Source organism: Platichthys flesus, chromosome 7 (assembly GCF_949316205.1).
Source record: "Platichthys flesus chromosome 7, fPlaFle2.1, whole genome shotgun sequence".
NCBI classification, from domain to species: domain Eukaryota; kingdom Metazoa; phylum Chordata; class Actinopteri; order Pleuronectiformes; family Pleuronectidae; genus Platichthys; species Platichthys flesus.
Window position 1 is genome coordinate 26,964,812 of NC_084951.1, and position 22,580 is coordinate 26,987,391.

A 22,580-nucleotide genomic window follows, 5' to 3' on the forward strand; every position below is an offset into this window, starting at 1 on the left:
TCCATTCTGTCTGCCTCGGTCTTTTCTCCTCTTCGTCCTGGACATGAAGAGAAAACGTGGTTCTATTTAAATGTGGAGTTCCTCAGGGATCAATTCTAGCTCCTCTGTATTTCTCTAGGATTTCATTTTAGACATGGAATTTAAGTGCCCATCTAAAAACCATAAATGTTGAACTTTCCATGTGTAATGTTTCAAGCACATCACATGATCTGATCCCACACTGATCTTAGGTGTGCTCCTTCAATATGAATATCAGAGTGCTGCTCAGGATGATGGGAAAACTTGATGTGTGAGTCAAAGAATGAGGCGGAGTCAGAGTTCTGCTTCTATATGGTGAACAAAACACCCAAAAGGTTTATTGCAAATAAAATAGATACAGTCGGGGCCATAAAACGACCTCCTGCACAAATACAACCAGAGAGAAGAAACATTTCAGGAACATTATATTCAACATGAAGAGATACTGAGCGTCACCGAGCTGAACATGTGTGACTCTTTCATTTTGTCTTTTTTTTTTAACATGAAAATACAAAACTCTTAATAAAGCATCAACATCAATAACATGAAGAATCTTAATGTGAAGCTAATTACATCCAAACGTTTGTCAAGCAACTAAAAACTTAAAGATCTGCACTGTTCAAAAATCTGTCAGTAGACGTGAGACGTCTCTTGATGGTTTCTGTGACACACAACAGATGATTGCACAAACTGAGAACTCTGTCGATTCTGTGATGAAATCGTTATAAGGAAAATGTCAGATTTCAAGTTCCTAATTTCCCTTTTTGAATTTCAAACTATTATTTTGTATTTGACGTTTTCCATAAAAATAAATCATCTTAAAGGAACATACTGTAATGGGCCACTCCCTTTATTTTTTACACAAAGATCATTTTACTGGTCATCGTCATTCCCACTCTGTGAAAACACTGTCTATTGAGATGCATTCTGGGAAATGTAATTTCTGGTGCTCGAGTTGAACTGAGACCAAAAAACGGGATATTTCTGCTTCTGTTAATGTTGATCATTGATTGAATGTGACTTCAAGGATTCACAAAGTTTTATAATGTTGCAGTAAATGTCTGGAGTCGCCCTTTAATATGAAAGTTCTGACTTTTAGCTGTGAATTCAGAAAATCTTCCACAAATTCAGACTTTAATCATCAGAGTGAGGACGTGTAACATCAATGTGAAACTCAGCTCAATGTAACAGAAGCAGTCAATCTGTTGAGTAGATTCAGTTTAAGAGCCCCAAGGTTTCTAATCCGTGTTTGAATCAGATCCATTGATTTCACGTTCAGATTTTTATGTTTTCATTCAATTATCACTGATTTCTCCTTTGCTCTTTGATTATTTTATGCAACAACTCAGTAAAATATCCTTTAACCAGTAGAACGGCAGGTGCAGAGCTAACAAATGAAATTGTCCCTCATTTCGAAACAAGCAGGGAGTGAGTTAGAGAGTGAGAGCAGGGTTTTGAGTGACAGCTGAATGTGAAATCATAAGTTCCTGCTTGCAAACCTCAAAGACCACTCTTTAATTTCAGGGTTGAAACTGACAATTATCTGGAGACACATCGATGTAACAGGTTTTGTCCGATGAAGGAAATAAAACAAAAAGTAAATCAGCTTGAAAGAATATAGAGACAGAAAAACTGAAGATCGTCACAGTGAAGAAGCTTCAGAACGGAATGTTGGGATGAAAAATTACTTTTCAAATTTATTCATGAGAAAGAGCAAAAATTCTAATCATGAAAACATCAGATCTGGCGAGGCTCCTCCCCCTCAGGCTCCTACATAAATGAGGAGGAGGTTCAGTCTGACTCCTCCTCCTCCTCGCCTCTCAGGCCAGAACGTTAAGAGTGAAACCCCCGGCTCATGTGTGTGTGGTTCCTTCATCAGACGACAGGTGAAGTCGATCTGCAGGAAACAGATGTTGAGTCTGAAACATTCACATCTGGTGATTTGTGTTTCAGACACAAACACAAATGAATCTTTAAATAGTTTCCATTCCGTTTGAAATGAAAACTGACAAATTGATCCATGAGACTTATAAAAACTTTGCCAGAGGTGTTTTATCAAATTAACTGAAACAATCGTCTTCGCTCATAATGTGAAAACTTTAACTAAAAAGAACAAATGGGATTTGACTGTCAGCAGCTTGCTGTTTGGTTAACTGACGATAAAAACTTCACAACAGAATCATATTTTAAATGGAGCTGGATAAAAATAAATTACAATTTTATCATCTTTTTTCACATTCATGTCAACCTCAGATAAATCTGAACAAACCGAGCTCCAGCTCTGACCCTCAGACCATGTGACCCTCTGACCCTCAGACCATGTGACCCTCTGACCCTCAGACCATGTGACCCTCTGACCCTCAGACCATGTGACCTGCAGCTGCAGCAGCAAACAAGCAAACGACACGGGTTCAATCTGAAGCAGCACAGCTCTGATCAAAGTTTATTTCCTGGTGTGAAGCAGCTGATTCACACCAACACTCAGACATGACGGGTTTACAATCAAAACTTAACCGTTTGTCTTCATCTTAAAACTCTGGCCTTTAACACGAAACAATAACAAACTGAGATAAACGAAACAGAAGACGTGGAGATGAGAAAGCAGAAGGCAGAGTGACGAGCAGCCGAGAGGAAACAGGAAACAAGAAAAGAAAGAAGCGCTCGCTTCACCCTGTGATTCTCTCTCTTCTCTTCAGGCTGTGAAAGACGAAAACAAGCGCTCGCTCACTTCCTGGTTCGTCTGAGGCGACAGACTGCGACACACAGGGGCCGCGGGGGGGCGGGGGGGGCCCTGTGTGAGAGCAGCTGAGAGGAAACATGAGGAAACATGGCAACGAGGCTCGGCTGTTGTAACACAACAACCTTTAATTACACACCGCCACCATGAGCACGACAGCAGCCGGTACCATGGGTTTAAACACGATGGAGACACAAGCCCCCCCCCTCCGGCAACGAACAGGAAGCTGGAGAGGCGGGGGGGTGGGGCTTCAGCGAAATGTGGTGGCAGCAGGCTGGATGACGGTGGGAGGGGGGGGGGGCAGGCAGCAGTGGATGTTATTGGTCCTTCTTCTCTGACGAGTCGCCAATAGCCGTCGCCGGCTCCTCCTCCTCGGGGGGCGTCTCCTCGTACCTGGAGGAAGAGAAGGGTGGGGGGATGTCAGTGTGATGACCTCATCGACTGGCAAAGATTTGACCCCGCCCCCTGAGAAAATACTTTGTTCTCACAAATGAACAGATGTAATAACTTCAGACCAACAGACGGAGGGATGAACGCGTGACGTTACGTTTCTACTGATCGGGCTCTTTACCTGCCCAGGTGAGAGGGGGCGGGAGTTAAGAGAGGAGTGGGCGGGGCTTCTACATGGAGTCAGGCTGTGACCGGCGGTGGCGGGGGGAGGAGCCTGTCGCCATTGAGATGGCCTCCATGGAGCTAGCCAGGCTGGCGGGCGAGCCGCTGACCGTCGGGTAGGAAGTGAGTCTGGGAGAGCCGGGGAGAACGACCTCCGACGACTCATAGCTAACCACGAGGAGGAGGAGGAGACGAGGGGAGGACAGGATGAACGGGGGAGGAGAGAAATAAAAAAAGACAGAAAGGTGAAGAAGGAGGAGAGGAAGAGACAAGAGAGAAAGAAAAGGTGTCAAGTTTTATCTTAAGTTAAAAACTACGACAGTTCCTCTGATGAAGAGGGTGAGAAAGGTGAAGGAGAAAAAGGGGGAGAGAAGGAGGTGAAGGAGCAAGAAAAATAAGAGATTGGGGGGATGAGAGGGAGAAGACGAGGTGCAAGCGATGGAGGAGAAGGACGCCACAGAGGATGAAGAGATGAGGCGAGCTCCCAAAACATCTGATGTAAAGTTTTCCACCTCTAGTTAAAGACACAATTAAAAAGCCGCGTTTTTCATAGGACAGATAATGAACTGTTGAAATCGTGGCTGTGAACTTTAGGTCCTTCTCCTCCTTCTCCTCCTTCTCCTCCTTCTCCTCCTTCTCTCTGCGTTTCCTGAATATTAAATACGTAAACGGACGATTCTTTCTTTTCCGACTCTCCCTTCATTTCTTCCATATTCACGTGTTCTGAAACTGAGCAGTTCCATCAGATTTCATGGTTTCTCCGTTTGCAGCTTCTCTCACAAGGCGTTCATTTTGTCACCCGGCTCGACCGTCACCATGTTCGATGCTGTCAGAACTCCGCTCTGCCCTCGTGGCCACAGAGAGGAAGCATGATCGTGTGGGCAGTGGCGGTGACATGTTTCAAACAGACGCATCTTTTTCACCGTCTGAAAACTCTTTCCTGAAGTTTCAGGAATCTGAGCAAACGATTCGGCCTCATTTTGTTATTTTTCTGAAAATTTGAGTCTTTGAAGAACAAAACGTGTCTGAAGGATAAAAAAATAAAAATATATTTTCTTTCAAAATAAAAGAATCATCAAAATGACATGACTGTATCGAGAAACTGTAAAAACTTATTAAAATAAAAAGGATTTGTACGATTTTAAACTTTCCTACGGTCCTTGGATCATTCAAGAAACAAATTATATTATTCTCCTCAAATTATTTAAAAGTAAACCATGTGCAGATGAATAAAACCAAACATATGACGTTAGCAGGACATTCCACTGGTCATGTGACGTCACTCACCTGAACATCTCGGTGAGCTCTCCTTTGATCAGAGCCACGACCACGGGGAAGCCGACGCAGGCCGGGACCAGGTAGAGCAGAGCGGGCTGGGACACAGGAGCAAAGACGTGTGAGACCAGTGTTCATGGGGGGGGGGGGGGGGGTCGTGGATTCTGATTGGCTGCAGAGATCATACCTGTGCGTGTTTAAAGGTGTGCATGACGAAGATGGTGAGGCCCAGTCCAAAGATGTAGGCCAGGAAGCTGGCGTAGAAATACGTCTTGCTGTTCTTCTTCAGGCTGCAGTTTGAATAAAACTTTATTTAACTACACGGCGACGGGAAGACGTTAACGTGGATAAGAAGGGGGCGGGGCCTCGCGTTACCTGACGTCGAAGCGCAGCAGCAGAGCGATGAAGATTCCGGGGATGACGATGTCTCCCAGCCCCAGCATGGCGAAGTTACTGGCACCGAGACCTTTCTCCAGCAGATCCTGAGGAAACACCACTGGGGAGGGGGGGGGGGGGAGAAACAGCATCAGAGAAACTGATCTGTGCAGGGAGATCTGATGACACGCCTCCGTCTCACACACTCACGTTTGATTGGTGCTTCAAAGGACTTGGCGACCGTTACCATGACGTTGGTCCCGAACACCTGTGGAGGAGTGAATCAAATCAAACTTTATGATCATGTGACCTGTGACCTGTGACCATGTGACCCACATCCCAGTTCACAGCGATCCACTCACCCAGAACACGTCGTAGACGAACAGGCCCCAGAGCAGGATGCAGCCGGTGCTCACGTTGTTCAGGTGCAGCAGCTCCACGCCGTTCAGGGCGAAGGCCAGGCCGAACAGGTTGTTGGCTATCCAGTGCTGTGATGTCACAAAACAGAGGCTATTGGATGTGATGTCACATTATAAGGCTATGACATCACAGACCCCAGACTAGAGTCCTTCAGTATCAATTGATATTGATATGAAGTTTTATTTGACAGAACAAAGAGGAACAGACATCTTACAATTGAGTGTCATTAAAATATATATATGAAACATCAGAATCAGAATTTGTTCACTCCTTAATATTGGTCTCGATTCTAGTTGAGACTATTTTACCCTCCTCACTGTATGATTTGACCTTTGACCTCTGAGACGTTACCTTCTTGAGCACGTACCAGACTCCGACCACGCTGCTGATCACCAGACACACCAGGTTCTTGGTGTCAAACTCATAGTTGACAATTTCTGCAGAAAGATGAAGTGAGAAACGTGAGTCTGACTTAAATCTGACATGATATTGATCTCAGGTTGAAGTTGTTCCTGTAGAGCACAGAGGAGAGGAGGCCGGGTCTCACCCTCCTTGTTGTCTCCGGAGCCCTGAGTGAAGAGCAGCTGGAACTGCTTGTTTGGTATCGACGTGGGAAAGATTCTGGACATCAGAGGACTGAAGGACACAAACACACAGGAAGTTCAAATCTTCAGGGAAGAAGTCCACACAAGCTACTGGGCTCGTTTTTCTAAAAGTCTGATATTTCACAACGCACATGTGTGTAACTGTGTGTGTTGCTTAACCTCATAGTGTGCGACAGAGCCAGGACGCCCAGCACGAAGAAGTATAAGGACAGCAGCATGTTGATGTACTCCTGAGAAAACACCTGCGTGGAGACACGTGGACGTTAGAGAGAACGTGATGAGTGCAGTGAGTCAGTACAAGGCCCCTGCAGGAGGGCTGGGGAAACCCCAATTACCTTGAAAAAGAGGTAGAGGCCAAACAAGGTGCAACTGGCGATGATGGGAAACCGCATCGCGTCCCGACCGGTGATGGTTTCTGGCATTTCTGATGCATTCTGGGAGAAAAGACAAAAACAGGAGATGAATGAAGAGAGAACATTTAAAAAAACTGATCAAACTTTCAGCAGCTTACAGTTTTAATATTCTTTACAAGTATCTGTGATAAACAAAGTAAAACTACTAGTTGTGTTTATGAGTTTCAGCAGCTTCACTGAGGGAATTTAAAGAATTCAGTTTATTTATCTATATTTACGTGTTGAACATGGCTCATAGCGCCACCTACTGTTCCTCATTTGATCCACATCAGACATTTTAAAATCCTCCCAAATCCACACCACTACTCTGAGTTGAGTCCACGGAACCGTGACACAATGCATCTAATCCACGTTTATCCATCTGCCCCGAGGAGACGGGGGTGAGGGTGGAGACGTGATGGTGGGACGATGTGTACAGACTGGGACTGTGAGGAAAGGTCCCAGTGACGAGGTTTGGAAATCTTAAGGTGGTGGATGTTTATCATGGAGAAGCCACAGAGAAACAGACGGGGATTAAACTGACGAATTAAACTCAAGACAGAGTGAAGAGACGACACCTAAAACCAAACTGTCCAGACAAAGACACAACAAGCTGTCTCAGTCTGGAGCGTCTGTATGTGACAACACAAAACCAGTCAGTTGTCCTGCAGCCTCCTCGTGAGAAGTGCTCGAGTTGATGGCGTCTCCAACCCGTCACTACCCAGGCTCCGCCCCTCGCCTTGATGATCCCCACATGTTCCTGTTGTTGTGAACGAGTCAGACCCGACAACCTGCTGCTGCTGCACAAACACCAACTACACAACCTGTTAAATACAGACATGAAGCTACTGAGGCACATTGACAGACGTCCCTCATTCACTCCCATCTAAATTCTCCTCCATCCACTCCCCGGAGATAGAAACTGGGACAAGACAGAGAGAGGGAGAGGAGAGAAAGGGAGGAGACGAGGAGGAGAGGAGACGAGGAGACGAGGAGGAGAGGAGACGAGGAGGAGAGGAGGAGAGGAGACGAGGAGACGAGGAGAAGATCCCTGTGGTGAGTCACAGTGACTCAAAGTGAGTTGACTTGTAAAACTGAATCAAAGACACTCCAACAAACAGCTCAACCAGTTAGTGGGGGGACAAGTGGTCCAGGACAGATTAGAGGAGACGAGGAGGAGAGGAGGAGAGGAGACGAGGAGACGAGGAGAAGATCCCTGTGGTGAGTCACGGTGACTCAAAGTGAGTTGACTTGTAAAACTGAATCAAAGACACTCCAACAAACAGCTCAACCAGTTAGTGGGGGGACAAGTGGTCCAGGACAGATTAGAGGAGACGAGGCGGGATCGGAACCCGATCTGAGGCGTTCACACCTGAACTCAGTGTGAGTCTGCGTGAGATAAAAAAAAAACACACCAGTTGTAAACAGGAACACGAGGGGATATTCTAAATAATGTCTTATTGTGATTTGGTCAATAGTCGTTATATCTGTTGATGATCTTAAAACGTTAAATATATCAGCATCAGAAATGTTCCACTCCCTTATATCAGTATCCACATCAGCCGGACTGAAACAAGAACATTCAAACCCGACTGATCTAAACCTCCACCGTGTCCCCATGTCCACTGACGGCGTGTCCTTGAGCAAAGCAGGTTAGTTCATAATCCCCATGACAAAGGCCCCGTGTTAGGATGTGTTAGTGTTGTGAACACACTGTGTGCAGCAAGTGTGTACTTGCTGCTCTCGGAGGATCTCATACTCACTCTGAACCCAGAATCGTTATCATTGTCACCGAGCTCCTACAGACACAGCGACAGACAGACAGGATGGACGGACAGACAGATGAGCACAGACAGGGAGAGAGAGGAAGGATCAGATCTGTAAGAAAGAGGGCGATCGGGAGCAGGAGCCAAACAAAACAATCCAAATGATCGAGGCTGAATCATCGGGACTGAGCGTTGAGACAAACAGTGAATATTATTAATCTGTTAGATGAAGGAGAGAAAGAAGCAGGAAGACGTGCAGCGGAGGAGCGGGACTCAAACCCACGACATCACAGCTAACACCACGTGACTGTGACCTGATCACGTTCACACCTGACATCTGATCTAACGTCACATTAAGAGACAGAAGACGAGTGAAGCCAACGTGTCTCTTTCGCCCCCTGGTGGCCGATGGAACCAAAATAAAAAAGTTGAATTCAAAGAGATGGTTCTCAAGATGGCTTCAGGCTTCAGGTCGTTTTTATTACAAAGATGTTTGTTCAAGCGTTTCTGATCCGTTTGGTTTTAATGAGTTATTTGATGATATAAAACTGGGCTGAGACGTGATGATTGACAGCTGAGACGGACTGTTCGTCTTCACCCAGTCACTGATCATCGTTATATACAGACGACTGTCCACGAACAGGAAGTCCACATGTCGTCTCACGTCCACCTGAGCTCAGATCATCGTTTCCTTCTTTCTGCGTCTTCTCAGCTTCATGTGAACAGTTTGTTCCTGAGTCACTGAGCAGCAGCTGCAGGATGTGGGAGGGTTTCATTTTAACTGTAAAACAGAACAACTGCGCATGTCTACGCCATCACCCCCCCCCCCCCCTAAAAAACACTCAGTTATTGCAACAGTGCAAATAACCTGGATACTGTACACGTGTCTCTCAGGTACACACACTTAACGCGAGTGTGTCCAGCTGCTGTCAATCATCCTGTCAACAACGTCAATAAACTTGAGCAACACTTAATATTATAATTTGTATAACTTTGATACCAACTGTTTGTGTGTGTGTGTTTGTTGTGTGTTTGTAGTGAGTGATGTGTGTGTGTGGGGTGGGGGGTGTGTGACCTGACAAACATCTGGAGCAGCTGTGATCGGGACCGTGAAAACACCGGAGAACAACAGGACCCGTGAACGTCTCACACAACACAGATGCTAACAGCTGGAGACTGTCCGGAGCGCGTTAGAATGTTAGCATCACCGTGAAATGAAAACCTGTGGTTTCCGGTTCTGCCCTGAAGATGAGCTCTTCAGAAACTCTGCGATTTAAGATGTTTATTATGACAGAAGTCAGATTTGATCAATGTTCTCCTTTTGACTCGTTAATTAAACATTTCGCTGAACGAACCGTTAGCTGGTTGCTAGCTGAGTTAGCTCCCCGGTGCGGGGCAGCGGCAGCCGGGCTGCGGTGACACCGGGAGCCCGGTGCGCTGTGCGGGGCAGCCGCTGCTTACCTTGGACTTGGAGCAGCTGACGGAGCGAAGGGCTCCGAAGAAGATGGGCAGCAGCGCCATGAGCACCAGGCTGCCGTACGCCAGCGCCGTGCCCTCCGGGGTGGCCACGAACTTCGCCGTCGCGTTGAGCGCTTCGGTCCCGTTGGAGTCGGTGGAGTTCAGGGCCTCCAGCACCGCGGCGGCGGCGGCCTCCGGGGCCGAGGCCGGGGCTGTTTGTGCCTCAGACATGGTGGTCGAGAGACGGGGTGGAGCTGAGCTGGAGGCGGAGGGGCGGCTGGAGGCTGAGGTCTGCGGGCTCCTGCTTCATCTGAGGCCGCTGCTGCTGCTGGGGCTGCTCGGTCCGGGTAAGGCCACGTTTCCTTACGCACAGAGGAGGCAGCACACAGGACGGCTCACTCCGCTGCAGATTCTCAAGACCAGGAACAACGCCGAGGGATCGTTTCACACATGAGAATCAGACAAATATAAAAAGTATTTTGTCTTTGCCACCACTTCATTACATGTATTGTTCTTATGCTCTGTGTTCGACTGTTAATAGTGATACTGGATCAATCAGGCATCTGTCTGTCTGTCTATCTACAGTTTGTTTATTGATATCATTTGAATTTGTTATAATTTGTGTTTACTTCATTACGAATTATGGAACTTTGTTTTAAAGATCCACAACCTGAACAAAAATCAGATGAATTAATATTATAATCAATATATATCATGACATAATGAACATATTTTGTTCAATGTCTCTTTTCACACTATCATTACTCACTGATCTTTATGTTAAACAACAGTAAAACTCACTGAATTTTAAGTTTGATTAAATGTTTCACAAACTCTCACATGAGAACCTGTAAAAGTTAAAACATTAAATAGTTAAAATAGTTTAATTGCGTGTGGATCATCTTTGGGTCGTTTCACTTCATATTTAAACCTTCAGCACAAATAACAGTTTAGTTCACATTTAGTTTTCCTCCTGAGAACCGACAGGTCTCTCTTCTACGTGTCACTTGTGTCTGAACATCAGCTGGTTGAAGTTAAACCAGGAACATCACTGACAGTCAGTGTTGGGCACGTAGTGAGTCATCGCTTGCACTATTAGACGATCTTTGCTGTTCGGAAGTCGCTCCTCTTCCTCGCTGCAGGTGAGTCTCCACCTGTTGAGCTGCAGCAGCGCCCTCACCCGGTCGGGTGGAGTAAAGCACTGATCCACAGTAGCTGTACTCCTTCACAAGTAAAAGTACAACAGTATAATTATCAAAACCTACTTGAAGTAAAAATATATTTTATGCAACACTTCAGAATAGTTTAGAGTATTTTATAATTTGAATCTGTAAATTAACTATTTACAAAGGTTATTAATAAATCTAATTTAATAATAACCACAGCACTTGAATTGTAGTGAGTAAAAATATAAATTGCCAGGAATGAAAATACAAAAACCAAGTAAGTAAGTTCCATGTCGGCGCCTCGTGGTGAAACTATAGACTGTAAATAAAGATGGCCCACATCATCACGCACCAATGACGTCATCATGTGCACCAGTGGTCGCAGAGACATCGACCATCAGGAGTCAGTCTCAGATGGGTGTGTGTGTGTGTGTATATATATTGACTTTCTATGACAAACAGTAGAACTTCAACATACAAAACTTTACTAAACATTAAAAACCATAAATCTCATTTTCCAAACATATTTACATCAGTTTCTGTGCAGAGACGAACAGACGATGAGAAATTATCACATTACATCTCTAAAAAAAGAAAACAGACAGATTCACCTGATACAAAAATGCAAATACACTTATTTATACGATGCGTCATAAACTGTACACACGTACATTCAGGAGGGGAGGTTAGCTGTCAAACTGAGATGAACAGCCTCCACCAGTAGGTGGTGCTGTGGACGAGAGCTCACAGCAGACAGAACAAAAAAACTGCTCCACTCAGTTTTTTTCTGAATCATTATATTCATTATATTGATAAAAACTCAGGGACCATGAGATGATGCTCTGACCTCTGGACCGATCTGGTAAATAATGTGGGATTGCAATTTAAATCCAAACATCCTAAAAACCTCTTTAACCTCGACCAGATGAAAAGCTTTTTTTTTCTGTTTTTTCCGATGTCAGATTTACTTTGGTCACGTGACTTAAATAAATGTATCCGTTAAAAAAATCTGCGTTCGTCTGAATAACATGAAAACTGTACGATCACAGGAAGAAGTGGACGAAGGCAGAGGCGCAGAGGAGGATCAGTAGGGGCGTGGCCTTAAGGAGCAGGGCGGAGCTCTTCACGAGGGCGGAGCTCTTTAGTTCCACCTCCAGGGGGTAGTGGTCGCTCATATCCCTCACCTGTTGGACAAGAGAACAGGTGATTATTGTGTAAAGAGACGATCAGATCCTGTGTATATAAACAATCAGTGACTGTATATAAATATGGACAACGTGTCTTTACTTTGCACAACATGAAGTCAAATATCTCAGATACAAAAGCTGCCATCTGGTGTCGGTCGTCCATCTTGTGCTTTGATTAAACCAGAAGCAGCAGCACATACAAACCTGGGCCTTCACAATAAGAGTCAAATAAAAATGGGGAACAGGTCAAAGGTCAATAATTATAAACTTACCTTAGACATGCTGAGTTTCAGCTCCTTTCCGAAGTCGTAGACCATCGCCGACATCGGAATGATGGCCTTCAGGAAAGATTTCCCATGAACCACGATCCTGACACAAACAGAGGAAAACTCAAAATACAAGAATAACACTTTGTGTGTGTACTTTGTGAGGACACACATTGGCATCATGCATTCCCTATTCCCTCACCCTAACTTTAACTATCACTACTAAAGGCTTAACTCGAACCTAAACCTAATCCCAACCCTCAAACAGTCAGTGACGAAGTGAGGGCCGGTCAAGATGACCCCACTTTGTAGGGTCTATGCTTAAAATGGTCCCCACAAAGATATAAGTACAGGAACACACACCTGTCATATGCACAGGTGGTCTCTTCGGAGACGGTCGTGTCCACTTTGTCTCCGATCAGCCAAGTGAAGTTTAAGTTGGTGAACAGTCTGATCTTCTTCTTGTTGGGTCGGGTCATGTAGGCGCAGCCGGCCTGAAAATCTCCCAGGAACATCACATTCTACACACACACACACACACACACACACGAGAACACAACGTCAAACACTGATTTCAGTTTTGCAGACGTTGTGTCTTTCAGGACGGACGCTGCTGATGTCCTCTCAGGTGAACAGTCCGGCCCCCCCCTCCTCACCTCGTTGTCCCACTTCTCACTGACTTCCTGAAAGACGTTGTACAGGTTGTCAATCTCCTGGACGGCCTTCAGCGGGTCCGTGTGGACGGGCACCAGAATGAAATCCTTCATCACTGTGGGACAGAGAGGACGAGGGGACGAGGCGGGAGAAGAAGAACAGGAGGAAGAATGAAGATAGAAGACAGTCGCTCTATTTTATACGTTGTGTCACGAAGAGGAATCGAGTGCGTGTTGTGTTCACTGACTTGTCGTCCGGCTCTTGAACTGAACAGCTAACGGTCCTCTGGCGAAGGTCGGGGGTGTGGTCTCGTACTGGTGCTGGTCCATCATGGTCACCGTCTCTTTCCTGGAAGCACACGGGGACAGGCTCAGTAACAACATGGTGGATCCTCCAGCAGCAGAGGAAGAAGAAACCTCGCTGGCAGTAACAGTGGATTTGTCCTCTGACGGGACACACAGCTTTGTTTGTCCATCATGTTTCCCTGTCAGTGTGCGACTGTCTCTCAGGTCCCCATCGTCTCGTCCTCCGTCCCTGATTCATCAGCTCCTCCTTCATACAGGAGAATTAAAGTGGAAATGCAGATCTGTGTCTCACCTGTAGAGGAAGACGAACTTCCTCTTGTCGCCCGCAGACTGTCCAAGACCTTTGCTGGACACTGACTCGTAGACGTAGTTGCCATACCTCAACACAACACACACACAAAGACACACTGTCACAAATAATCCAACCAGAGTCCGATCGGCCCCAGATCAGCTCCAGATCAGCTCCTGTTCCCTCAGTGGAGGTGAGACCCTGATTCGGGGTCAGGGGACTGAAACAGGGACGAGTCCTCGTCTCAGATCTTCACATCAGGTTTTATACATTTTAAATTTGAAGATTTATTGTCGCAACATAAACTAACGAAAGAAAATAAAGAATAAAAGTGAATTTGAACTTTTCTTTACATCCGAGTTCTGAGTGACAGACTGGACACCAACAACAGAATCTGTCAAAATGTGTCAGTACAGATGAAGTATAAATACCACAGGGAACATTTTAATAATAGTTATCCTGTGTACATTTCACTGATAAGTGACTTTGCTCAAGTAGGATTTAAGATTTGAACGTGTCTGTCCTCAGTTTGCTCCCAACACAGCCCCCGAGCAGGATCGGCTTTTACCACAAAAGACCCACACATGCACAACAAGCACGGTTCACAACACAAACAGATGGTTATGATGATGACAATGATCACAGATGTGCAGTTAGGTTGGAATTCCCATGTTTTCACTCAGGAAACCAGATCAGACACCAACCACCACAGAATGTAAATTAATTATTCACCAACAATTTGAGATGAGACGTAAGAGACAAAGCTACAGAGCGAATCAATGAATCAATGAATCAATGAATCAATGAATCAGTGAATCAATGAATCAATGAATCAGTGAATCAATGAATCAGTGAATCAGTGAATCAGGGTTAAAAGATTTCTTTAAAAAGAGAAAGTCACAGAATGGCATCAGTGTCACTGTGACTCAGGTTCTTGTGGCAAATCAATATTTATCAAATTATTAACAATAGTGGATGAGTTTGGTCATTGGTTTGGGTTTTAATTCCCTGGTGTTAAATGAGGCGCCCCACAGGGCGTGGTACTGGTGCACTACTGGTCTGTGTAAACATGCTACATGTAGGTCACATGACGCTCGTCTTCACTGCTACGCTGATGACAACACGTTGTCTGTTTGCAAACAGCCACGATGCAGACCCTGGATCAGTCGTGTGCTCAGTGTCTCTCACAGAATCAATTGAATCTATGGCAGTAATGGGGGGGCACTCTCATTCACAGCAGATTCTGAGTGACAGGAGCTCAGACTGAAGAGCAGCCACCTCACATGTCGTCTCCGGTTCAGAGGGTTATGATTCCATGATCAAAGCATTGATTTCTCTACCTGATTTATGACTTTATCACTGTGTGACTACAAGTGTGCATCTTCAAAAGAATCTGTTACTGTTATTACAAGTTGGGAATCATCATTAACATTATAAGGTTTTCAATAAAAATTATCTGAAGACAACAGTCAGTTTATCAGTGGTCAGTGTGGCGCCCCCTGGCAGCATCAAGGCTCATTACTCCACTGGTGGACAACATCATCAACAACAAGCTCAGACAATAACTAAAAACACACTGTCTCCTTTTTTACATTTCTATTTCCACACCTGTTAAATAAACATTCCAACTTCCTTTAACTTTAGGATTAGTTCAGGTTGATGTTTCCGACCACTAGAGGTCGCACTAGCACCGGCTGCTTGGACCTTTCCTCTTTAGAGTCTCTGAACACGTTTCTGTCTGTTTGACGTTTAACAAACATTCGACTGATGAACCCGTCGATACCGAGTCCGACACAGTGACACACTTCCTGTTAGCAGAGAGTTTCCTGTTAACAGACAGGATTAGTGAAGGGGAGATTAGAGTTGATTGATTTGGATTAATATTCTACAAAGGGATAAAATCCACTGTACCTGTGAGATTCCCTGTTGGAGCAGAGAGCAGACACATGATGGTCACCAGACGGATTAAGAGACAGTGATAGAGCGACTGTGTGAGTTCATTCAGATAGTGAAAACACCAGACGTCACTTATGATGCTGAATCATGTTTTATATCTTCATCTGTCCTTTTAAAACCAGACATGTTTGATTTTATGAATCAACGGTCGGGACGATACAAAAAACACGTTTCACCATCGGATCAAAAACATTCACGACTGAGAGCGGCTGATTTTACACAAACACAATTTTTGGAATTAATCAGAAAGTAGAACCCCCACTCAGCGGAGCTCTACAGTGGCCAAGACGTCGCACACATGCACATGCAGATTAACAACACATTCACAAAAGCCACACTACGGAAACACAACTACAACCGTGTGCGGCTGGGGTATGTCTGTTGTTGGCTGGTGTGTGTCTGTTGTTGGCTGGTGTGTGTCTGTTGTTGGCTGGGGTGTGGCTGCTGTTGGCTGGGGTGTGGCTGCTGTTGGCTGGGGTGTGTCTGTTGTTGGCTGGTGTGTGTCTGTTGTTGGCTGGTGTGTGTCTGTTGTTGGCTGGTGTGTGTCTGTTGTTGGCTGGTGTGTGTCTGTTGTTGGCTGGTATGTGTCTGCTGTTGGCTGGTGTGTGTCTGTTGTTGGCTGGTGTGTGTCTGTTGTTGGCTGGTGTGTGTCTGTTGTTGGCTGGTGTGTGTCTGTTGTTGGCTGGTGTGTGGCTGCTGTTGGCTGGTGTGTGTCTGTTGTTGGCTGGTGTGTGTCTGTTGTTGGATTGTGTGTGTCTGTTGTTGGGTTGTGTGTGTCTGTTCTTGGCTGGTGTGTGTCTGTTGTTGGCTGGTGTGTGTCTGTTGTTGGCTGGTATGTGTCTGCTGTTGGCTGGTGTGTGTCTGTTGTTGGCTGGTATGTGGCTGCTGTTGGCTGGTGTGTGTCTGTTGTTGGGTTGTGTGTGTCTGTTGTTGGGTTGTGTGTGTCTGTTGTTGGGTTGTGTGTGGCTGTTGTTGGCTGGTGTGTGGCTGTTGTTGGCTGGTGTGTGGCTGTTGTTGGCTGGTGTGTGTCGGTTGTTGGGTTGTGTGTCTGTTGATGGGCTGGTATGTGTCTTTTGTTGGCTGGTGTGTGTCTGCTGTTGGCTGGTGTGTGTCTGTTGTTGGGTTGTGTGTGTCTGTTGTTGGGTTGTGTGTGTCTGTTGTTGGCTGGTGTGTGTCTGTTGTTGGCTGGTGTGTGTCTGTTGTTGGCTGGTGTGTGTCTGTTGTTGGCTGGTATGTGTCTTTTGTTGGCTGGTGTGTGTCTGTTGTTGGCTGGTGTGTGGCTGTTGTTGGCTGGTGTGTGGCTGTTGTTGGCTGGTATGTGGCTGCTGTTGGCTGGTGTGTGTCTGTTGTTGGGTTGTGTGTGTCTGTTGTTGGGTTGTGTGTGTCTGTTGTTGGCTGGTATGTGGCTGTTGTTGGCTGGTGTGTGGCTGTTGTTGGCTGGTGTGTGGCTGCTGTTGGCTGGTGTGTGTCTGTTGTTGGGTTGTGTGTGTCTGTTGTTGGGTTGTGTGTGTCTGTTGTTGGCTGGTGTGTGGCTGTTGTTGGCTGGTGTGTGTCTGTTGTTGGGTTGTGTGTGTCTGTTGTTGGGTTGTGTGTGTCTGTTGTTGGCTGGTGTGTGGCTGTTGTTGGCTGGTGTGTGGCTGCTGTTGGCTGGTGTGTGTCTGTTGTTGGGTTGTGTGTGTCTGTTGTTGGGTTGTGTGTGTCTGTTGTTGGCTGGTGTGTGGCTGTTGTTGGCTGGTGTGTGTCTGTTGTTGGCTGGTGTGTGTCTTTTGTTGGCTGGTGTGTGTCTGTTGCCACACTGGACTGGTCAGTCCTCAGAAATGGAAGCTAGTCTTTTGAATGTGTCGGTGCTGTGAGGATCCAAAAAGAATAAAATAATATTTGTGTTCATGATACTTGAAGAACCGACCACAGTCTCTGCTTGTGTCAGTGTCAGTGTCTGTTGTCGGTCACCCTGAGTTGTGGTTGTGTTTCCGTGCTGCTTACGTCTCAACCTCAATCTGGATGTCAAATCTTGAACCAATCTGATTGGTTGTGAGAAACTCTTGTGTGGGCGTGGTCATGTGACCAAACATGTCCTCCTCCTCTAAAGAGACAGCTTCTGTCTGTGGTTCTGTCTGTGGTTGTTTCTTCACAACAGACTCACGAGGAGCTGATGAGACTGAACATCTTGATTCCTCCTCTGATGACACGTGACCTCTAACGACTGTGTAAACGTTCCCTCATCAGAATCTGTGACTCCTCCTCCTCAGCTTCATGATGATTGAAAACGAGCTGTGACCTTTAACCTGAAGTTTCCTGTTGATAAACATCTTGAAATCTTTCACTTCTTCACCTGTTGATGGCCGACAGCAGCTTCTTCACCACTCTCCCGTCGGGATCGACCACGTCCTGCAGGAGACAGATGTCACAGCGATACACCACCTGCACAAAGAGAGGAGGAGCAGATGATCAACTCCCTCCCGTTCACTGGGGTCAATGCTTCTGCTTTTCCGAGGACAGTAAGCGCTCTCGTCTTTATTACAAAATCTTTGTCGACCATAGTTGTTCTCGGACTGCGTCGAAGAAATAACTAAAGATGGTCGACCGGACAGCTCCTGGATCGCCCCCTGGTGGCCGGAGACAGCCCTGTGGGTCTGAACAGACAAGCTGAATGTTCCTGTGTGTGCGTGTGCGTGTGCGTGTGTGCGTGTGTGTGTGTGTGTGTCGTACCCTGGACAGAGTTTGGACCAGTCTGTAGTTTGAAGCCTTGTCGATGTTGAGCTTCTCCACGTTGTACGAGCAGATCCTGAATCCCGACACCGTTTCTCTCCCGACCAAGAGGGTGAGGAAAGAGAGGAGGAGGAGGAGGGGAGGACCACAAGAAGAGCGCCACCTCATGGCTGAACTGTGGAGGCAACAAAAGATGCACAACGTCATTAAAACAATAACAGGGTGGAGATTCTGATTTCAGAATCGAAGACAAGTGAAATAAAACTCCTGACATGTGTGGGCGGAGTCTCACCTTATGTCACTGCAGGAAACAGTCATGTGCACAGGACGATGGGGGGGAGGGAGGGTCAGAGGTCACAGGTCTGGAGTCAAGGGCTGAAAACGAACGCATAAAAAACACAGAGTCAGTCGTCAGAGGCAGATCAACGCAAACGCTCCTGGAAAGATTAAATCTGTTTCTACAAACTGCAGCCGGAGGAGGGAGGTTCACCGCCACCTACTGGCAGGAGGTCTCACAGCGGCCTCATTTTAAATATCATCTTTTAATCTTGACGTCTTGTTGAGGAACTTTAAAAGCTTCATGGTGGAGCTGGAGCTCTGCAGGCGGAGCGGTCGGACAGGTCTGACGACAGACGGCGGGGGGGAGGGGGGGGTCGTGTTCAGACCTGCTCAGAGATCAGCAGCACAGAAACTATTTACTACGACATTCTGTCCCACATTCATGTCCGTCCTCTGGAAACTGCAAACTGAGTGCTGAGACGCACAAACACTCACTACAGGACCGACAATACTCCAACTGATCACATTCTCCTGAATCACTGACTCACTTCACAACACTAAACTGAGTCAAAGACTTAGTTCTGCTTCATGAGGTGTTGAACCTCATCTCAAGTCAGAACAACAGGTTTGTAGTTTTACCAGAGCACGTCGTTTCACAATCTGCTCTAAACAGAAGCTTTTAATGTCAACACGTCAACACGTCAACACGTCAACACGTCAACACGTCAACACGTCAACACGTCAACACGTCATGTATCAGATACAGACGGTCTCAGGATTAATGTTAAGTCTTTATGTCTGTTACACCGGACCCTTTTCTGTCAACATGTTATTTACAGCGTCTATGTTTTTCCCATATTCTCACTTATGATCTCAAAAACACAAAAGTCAGAACAACGAGTTCACGACTGGGGAACTGGGAGTTTCAGAGGAGGACACGTCCCGAGGTTCCTGTGTGTGTAGTTGGGAGTTTGACTCTTGAGGGTAAACAACAGAGACGGTCACACCTTGCTAAGAAAACAGAAATTGATTGATTCTATATTTTCTATAAATCTATAATTTGATTAATAACTTCCACAACCTTTTGGAGGCAAAGACTTTGGTGAATTAATTTCAAGCATCAAAACAAATCATCCACAGTAAAGGTTTGTTTTCACAAGAAAATCTGACTTCTATTCAAAGTTGGAAACTTTCAATGGGAATTAACAGGAAATTGTTATGGGTAATTTATACTAACTGTATTTACCTTGTCATATACAGACATACATATAAACATTTGTTTTGTCATAGGCTGATTTGAGCCCTGAGGAAACTTTGGGCACTTGACTATATGCTTCTGGATCTGTGTGTCATTCTTAATGTAGGTCTTTGCATCGTATTCACAAATGTACACAGCCTTTCCTTCTACATTGGCTGTGGGTGAAATGTCTCTACACATGAGATAGTGCACGTGGCAATGTTCTGTAGAATAAGATGAGAAAAAAGCTTTTAAAAAACACTAATGCAACGCTAGAGATATAAATAGCTTGCCAAACAATTGGAATCTTCTTGAAAAATATTTTACAATTGATGGATAAATGAATAGAAATAGGCTGGATGAACAAATGAACAATCCTCAATCAGCATGTTAATATATCTTCCCAGTAATATCATCGGAACTTACCTGACTAGTCCTGCACACTACAGCAGGCCTCCATTGCCCTGCTGTAGTGTGAAGGATGCTGGGAATTATCTGTTAATTAGAAATGATTTTTGATCAAACTTCTCCCCCTGCTTCGGCTGATATCGACTGATATTGATATTTGCGGTGATCCGGTCAGTTACCACACAGACAGTCAGTGATTCACATGTGTGTCTCAGCCCCTCCCAGGCCCAGAGGCGGGGGGGGGGGGGACCGGTCGAACAACCTCTGCTCCTCCTACACTCCCTCTGCACACCAGAGAGCGACTACGTAACCAGACAGAGACAGACGATCCACAGTGTGTGGACGGATCGCACTGTGCACAACACAACGTTAGAGGCTCATACACAAACACACAAGCAACACACAGTAAATAAGATGGACAACATGAGAAGTGCAATCAGCCGGCTCGCCCCCTGGTGGCCAGCTGCAGTGTGGCTCATACGCTCCACCTCCAGATGGGACCTGGAACACAGGACATCTTCCCTGGACATATTTCATTTTTCCAGATTCATATAAGGTCACGTGATTGGTTGAGCACTGTAATCAACGGGACCTCGACCACATGGCTCCGCCCCACGACCGCTGCTGCACAGACCAAACCAGACGATGTCAGAAGAACAGGATGGAAGCGCCCGACTCTTTATATTCTAACTTCTGTAACTCGGGACCGGAACTGATTCTTTAATCTTTAATGTTTAATGTTTGACGATAACGGCTTCTTTTCATTGCTGAGACAAAGTGGAAGATGAAAGTTATCACCAGCAGTTGAAAGTATACATAATATAAATACTGCAAAGCTCTAAAGAAATTTACATGAGTAAAATCTAACCAAACTACAGTCTTAAACACTGAGATACAGTTTCAGTGCAAAACCCCCGACTCAGAGAGTAAAGTGTGAGGAACACAAAGGTTGAGAAATTGAATTGTATCGTTAGCATCGATTATTTAAAGTTGACATTTAGTTGTGTGTTTGTAGTTATTTGAATAGTTCACAGTTTGAGACACTGGTGAGATTATAGTTGCTGTAGTTTAGCTTCAGCTCATGGTTGAGGTTCATTAGTGAGACTTTGGGATTGTTAGTTTTGGTTAAAGCTGCCTGATGACTGGTGACTTCACCCTGGAGGTGAGTGTGTCTGTTACCCATTAAAACCAGTGAACCAGTGACTTACAGGGTTTAAAGTCTCACACATCTAAAGTCTGTTAGGACACTCGATGTTGTGTCTCTGTCTTCAACCCTGGAATTCTTCTTAGGTCCTGATTCTGCTCTGGTGCAGGAAACAGTTCAGAAGCTTCAACAACACGTTCCTGAAACCTTCTCACTCACAGCAAACAAAGCTTCTACAGCTGGAACCATCTGATCTCAGGTCAGTTCAAACACGACTAACTGAAGTTTGAGCTGCTCCACAGAACCTGATGTTACTGAAGACACACAACACTGAAGAGCAGCGAGGGATTCAAACCTCTCAGACGATTCTACTGAGATTTGATTTAAAGATTATCACAAGTTTACAAGTTTAAAAACAAAGATGGCTGAAACCACCTTACCCACAAACAGAGGAAGAACACAGAACACACACACCTTAATTTAGGCTCCACTTTCAAACCACTTCCTCAAACAGACAGACTCACACAAACTCCCTCACAGACTCACACAGACTCACACAGACTCACACAGACTCACACACAGACACACACACTGCACAGAGGGGTCCAGAGACCGGTCCACAGATCTGTCTGTCTCTTACCTGTCCAGGTGAAGTTTCACAAAGTGTCTCTCTGAGACTCTGCTGAGGTCACGTGAGGCTTCACTTCCTTGATCTCTCAGGTGGACCACGCCCACTGCAGGTGCTGCATTTATGGTCTGTGGGAAAGACAGACACTGGTTTGCACCGATAGACTGAACAAAGATGGACGACATGACGGAGCCCAAAAGTGAAGCCACAGCGTCTGGATCTGTTGGGATTTAACATTTTAGCTGTTCTGTGTGACTGTGTCTGTGGAGATGTTTATGGAACTGTACTCTAAACAATAAAGCAGGAGCAGTTTGGGCTTTCACACAAATGATTTATAATAACCTTTGCTGCTTGGTGTTAAATCTTGAAGTTAGCTAGAAATGTGTGTGCGTCACTACACTGGTCAGTCTCACAGCTGTCTTGATAAAAGGTCTGGTAAGTTCTGGGGGACAGACCGAGTGGCGTTGTTTTGGTTTAGTTGTTCTGAATGTTTACACAAACAGAACATACACCGATAGAGCAGGAACACAATATTCGGACTCCAATGAACAACACTATGACCCACAAGGCGTCGCCGAGTCAGGGCTTGTTTGTACCTTTTTCTAAACTGTCATGAACTGAAGATTTAGCCCAGCAACTATCAGAGGAGGAGTGAGACTGGGAGCGGCTGCTGGTCATATCCTGATTCCAGTAC

At 45.6% G+C, this 22,580-nt stretch overlaps 2 protein-coding genes across 6 annotated transcripts; both read right to left on the bottom strand.

Moving 5' to 3' along the window:
• Positions 1-318: 318 nt before the first annotated feature.
• Positions 319-10,124, bottom strand: hm13 (histocompatibility (minor) 13). 3 transcript variants are annotated; one of them, XM_062391301.1, is made up of 12 exons: positions 9,662-10,105; positions 8,198-8,233; positions 6,378-6,476; positions 6,202-6,284; positions 5,985-6,073; positions 5,789-5,874; positions 5,380-5,505; positions 5,228-5,285; positions 5,018-5,138; positions 4,830-4,932; positions 4,655-4,740; positions 319-3,148 (listed from the first exon to the last, which is right to left on the bottom strand). In XM_062391301.1, the coding sequence occupies exons 1-12, from the start codon at positions 9,887-9,889 to the stop codon at positions 3,073-3,075; spliced, it is 1,191 nt and encodes a 396-aa protein (XP_062247285.1). In that variant the 5' UTR covers positions 9,890-10,105; the 3' UTR covers positions 319-3,072. The 3 variants fall into 3 exon arrangements, with proteins under 3 accessions (XP_062247285.1, XP_062247286.1, XP_062247287.1); XM_062391302.1 differs by lacking the exon at positions 8,198-8,233 and having other exon boundaries at positions 9,662-10,053; XM_062391303.1 differs by lacking the exons at positions 319-3,148; positions 8,198-8,233 and adding an exon at positions 3,215-3,535 and having other exon boundaries at positions 9,662-10,124.
• Positions 10,125-11,288: 1,164 nt separating this feature from the next.
• Positions 11,289-21,991, bottom strand: LOC133957330 (deoxyribonuclease gamma-like). 3 transcript variants are annotated; one of them, XM_062392863.1, is made up of 11 exons: positions 21,899-21,991; positions 18,483-18,565; positions 18,191-18,365; positions 17,814-17,902; positions 15,437-15,448; positions 13,529-13,615; positions 13,179-13,279; positions 12,934-13,046; positions 12,641-12,798; positions 12,284-12,380; positions 11,289-12,008 (listed from the first exon to the last, which is right to left on the bottom strand). In XM_062392863.1, the coding sequence occupies exons 2-11, from the start codon at positions 18,506-18,508 to the stop codon at positions 11,868-11,870; spliced, it is 999 nt and encodes a 332-aa protein (XP_062248847.1). In that variant the 5' UTR covers positions 18,509-18,565; positions 21,899-21,991; the 3' UTR covers positions 11,289-11,867. The 3 variants fall into 3 exon arrangements, with proteins under 3 accessions (XP_062248847.1, XP_062248848.1, XP_062248849.1); XM_062392864.1 differs by lacking the exon at positions 15,437-15,448 and having other exon boundaries at positions 21,899-21,988; XM_062392865.1 differs by lacking the exons at positions 13,529-13,615; positions 15,437-15,448 and having other exon boundaries at positions 21,899-21,990.
• Between the last annotated feature and the right edge of the window lie 589 nt (positions 21,992-22,580).

Bases quoted from the DNA above. Each gene is read 5' to 3' on its own strand.
- hm13 (XM_062391303.1), bottom strand. From the start codon at position 9,889: ATGTCTGAGGCACAAACAGCCCCGGCCTCGGCCCCGGAGGCCGCCGCC. The intron at 6,477-9,661 runs GTAAGCAGCGGC...CTTTTCTCCCAG, and splicing joins TCAGCTGCTCCAAGTCCAAG to AATGCATCAGAAATGCCAGA. The intron at 5,139-5,227 runs GTGAGTGTGTGA...CCCCCTCCCCAG, and splicing joins CTTTGAAGCACCAATCAAAC to TGGTGTTTCCTCAGGATCTG.
- LOC133957330 (XM_062392863.1), bottom strand. From the start codon at position 18,508: ATGACTGTTTCCTGCAGTGACATAAG. The intron at 17,903-18,190 runs GTACGACACACA...CTCTTTGTGCAG, and splicing joins TGGTCCAAACTCTGTCCAGG to GTGGTGTATCGCTGTGACAT. The intron at 12,799-12,933 runs GTGAGGAGGGGG...GTGTGTGTGTAG, and splicing joins GTGAGAAGTGGGACAACGAG to AATGTGATGTTCCTGGGAGA.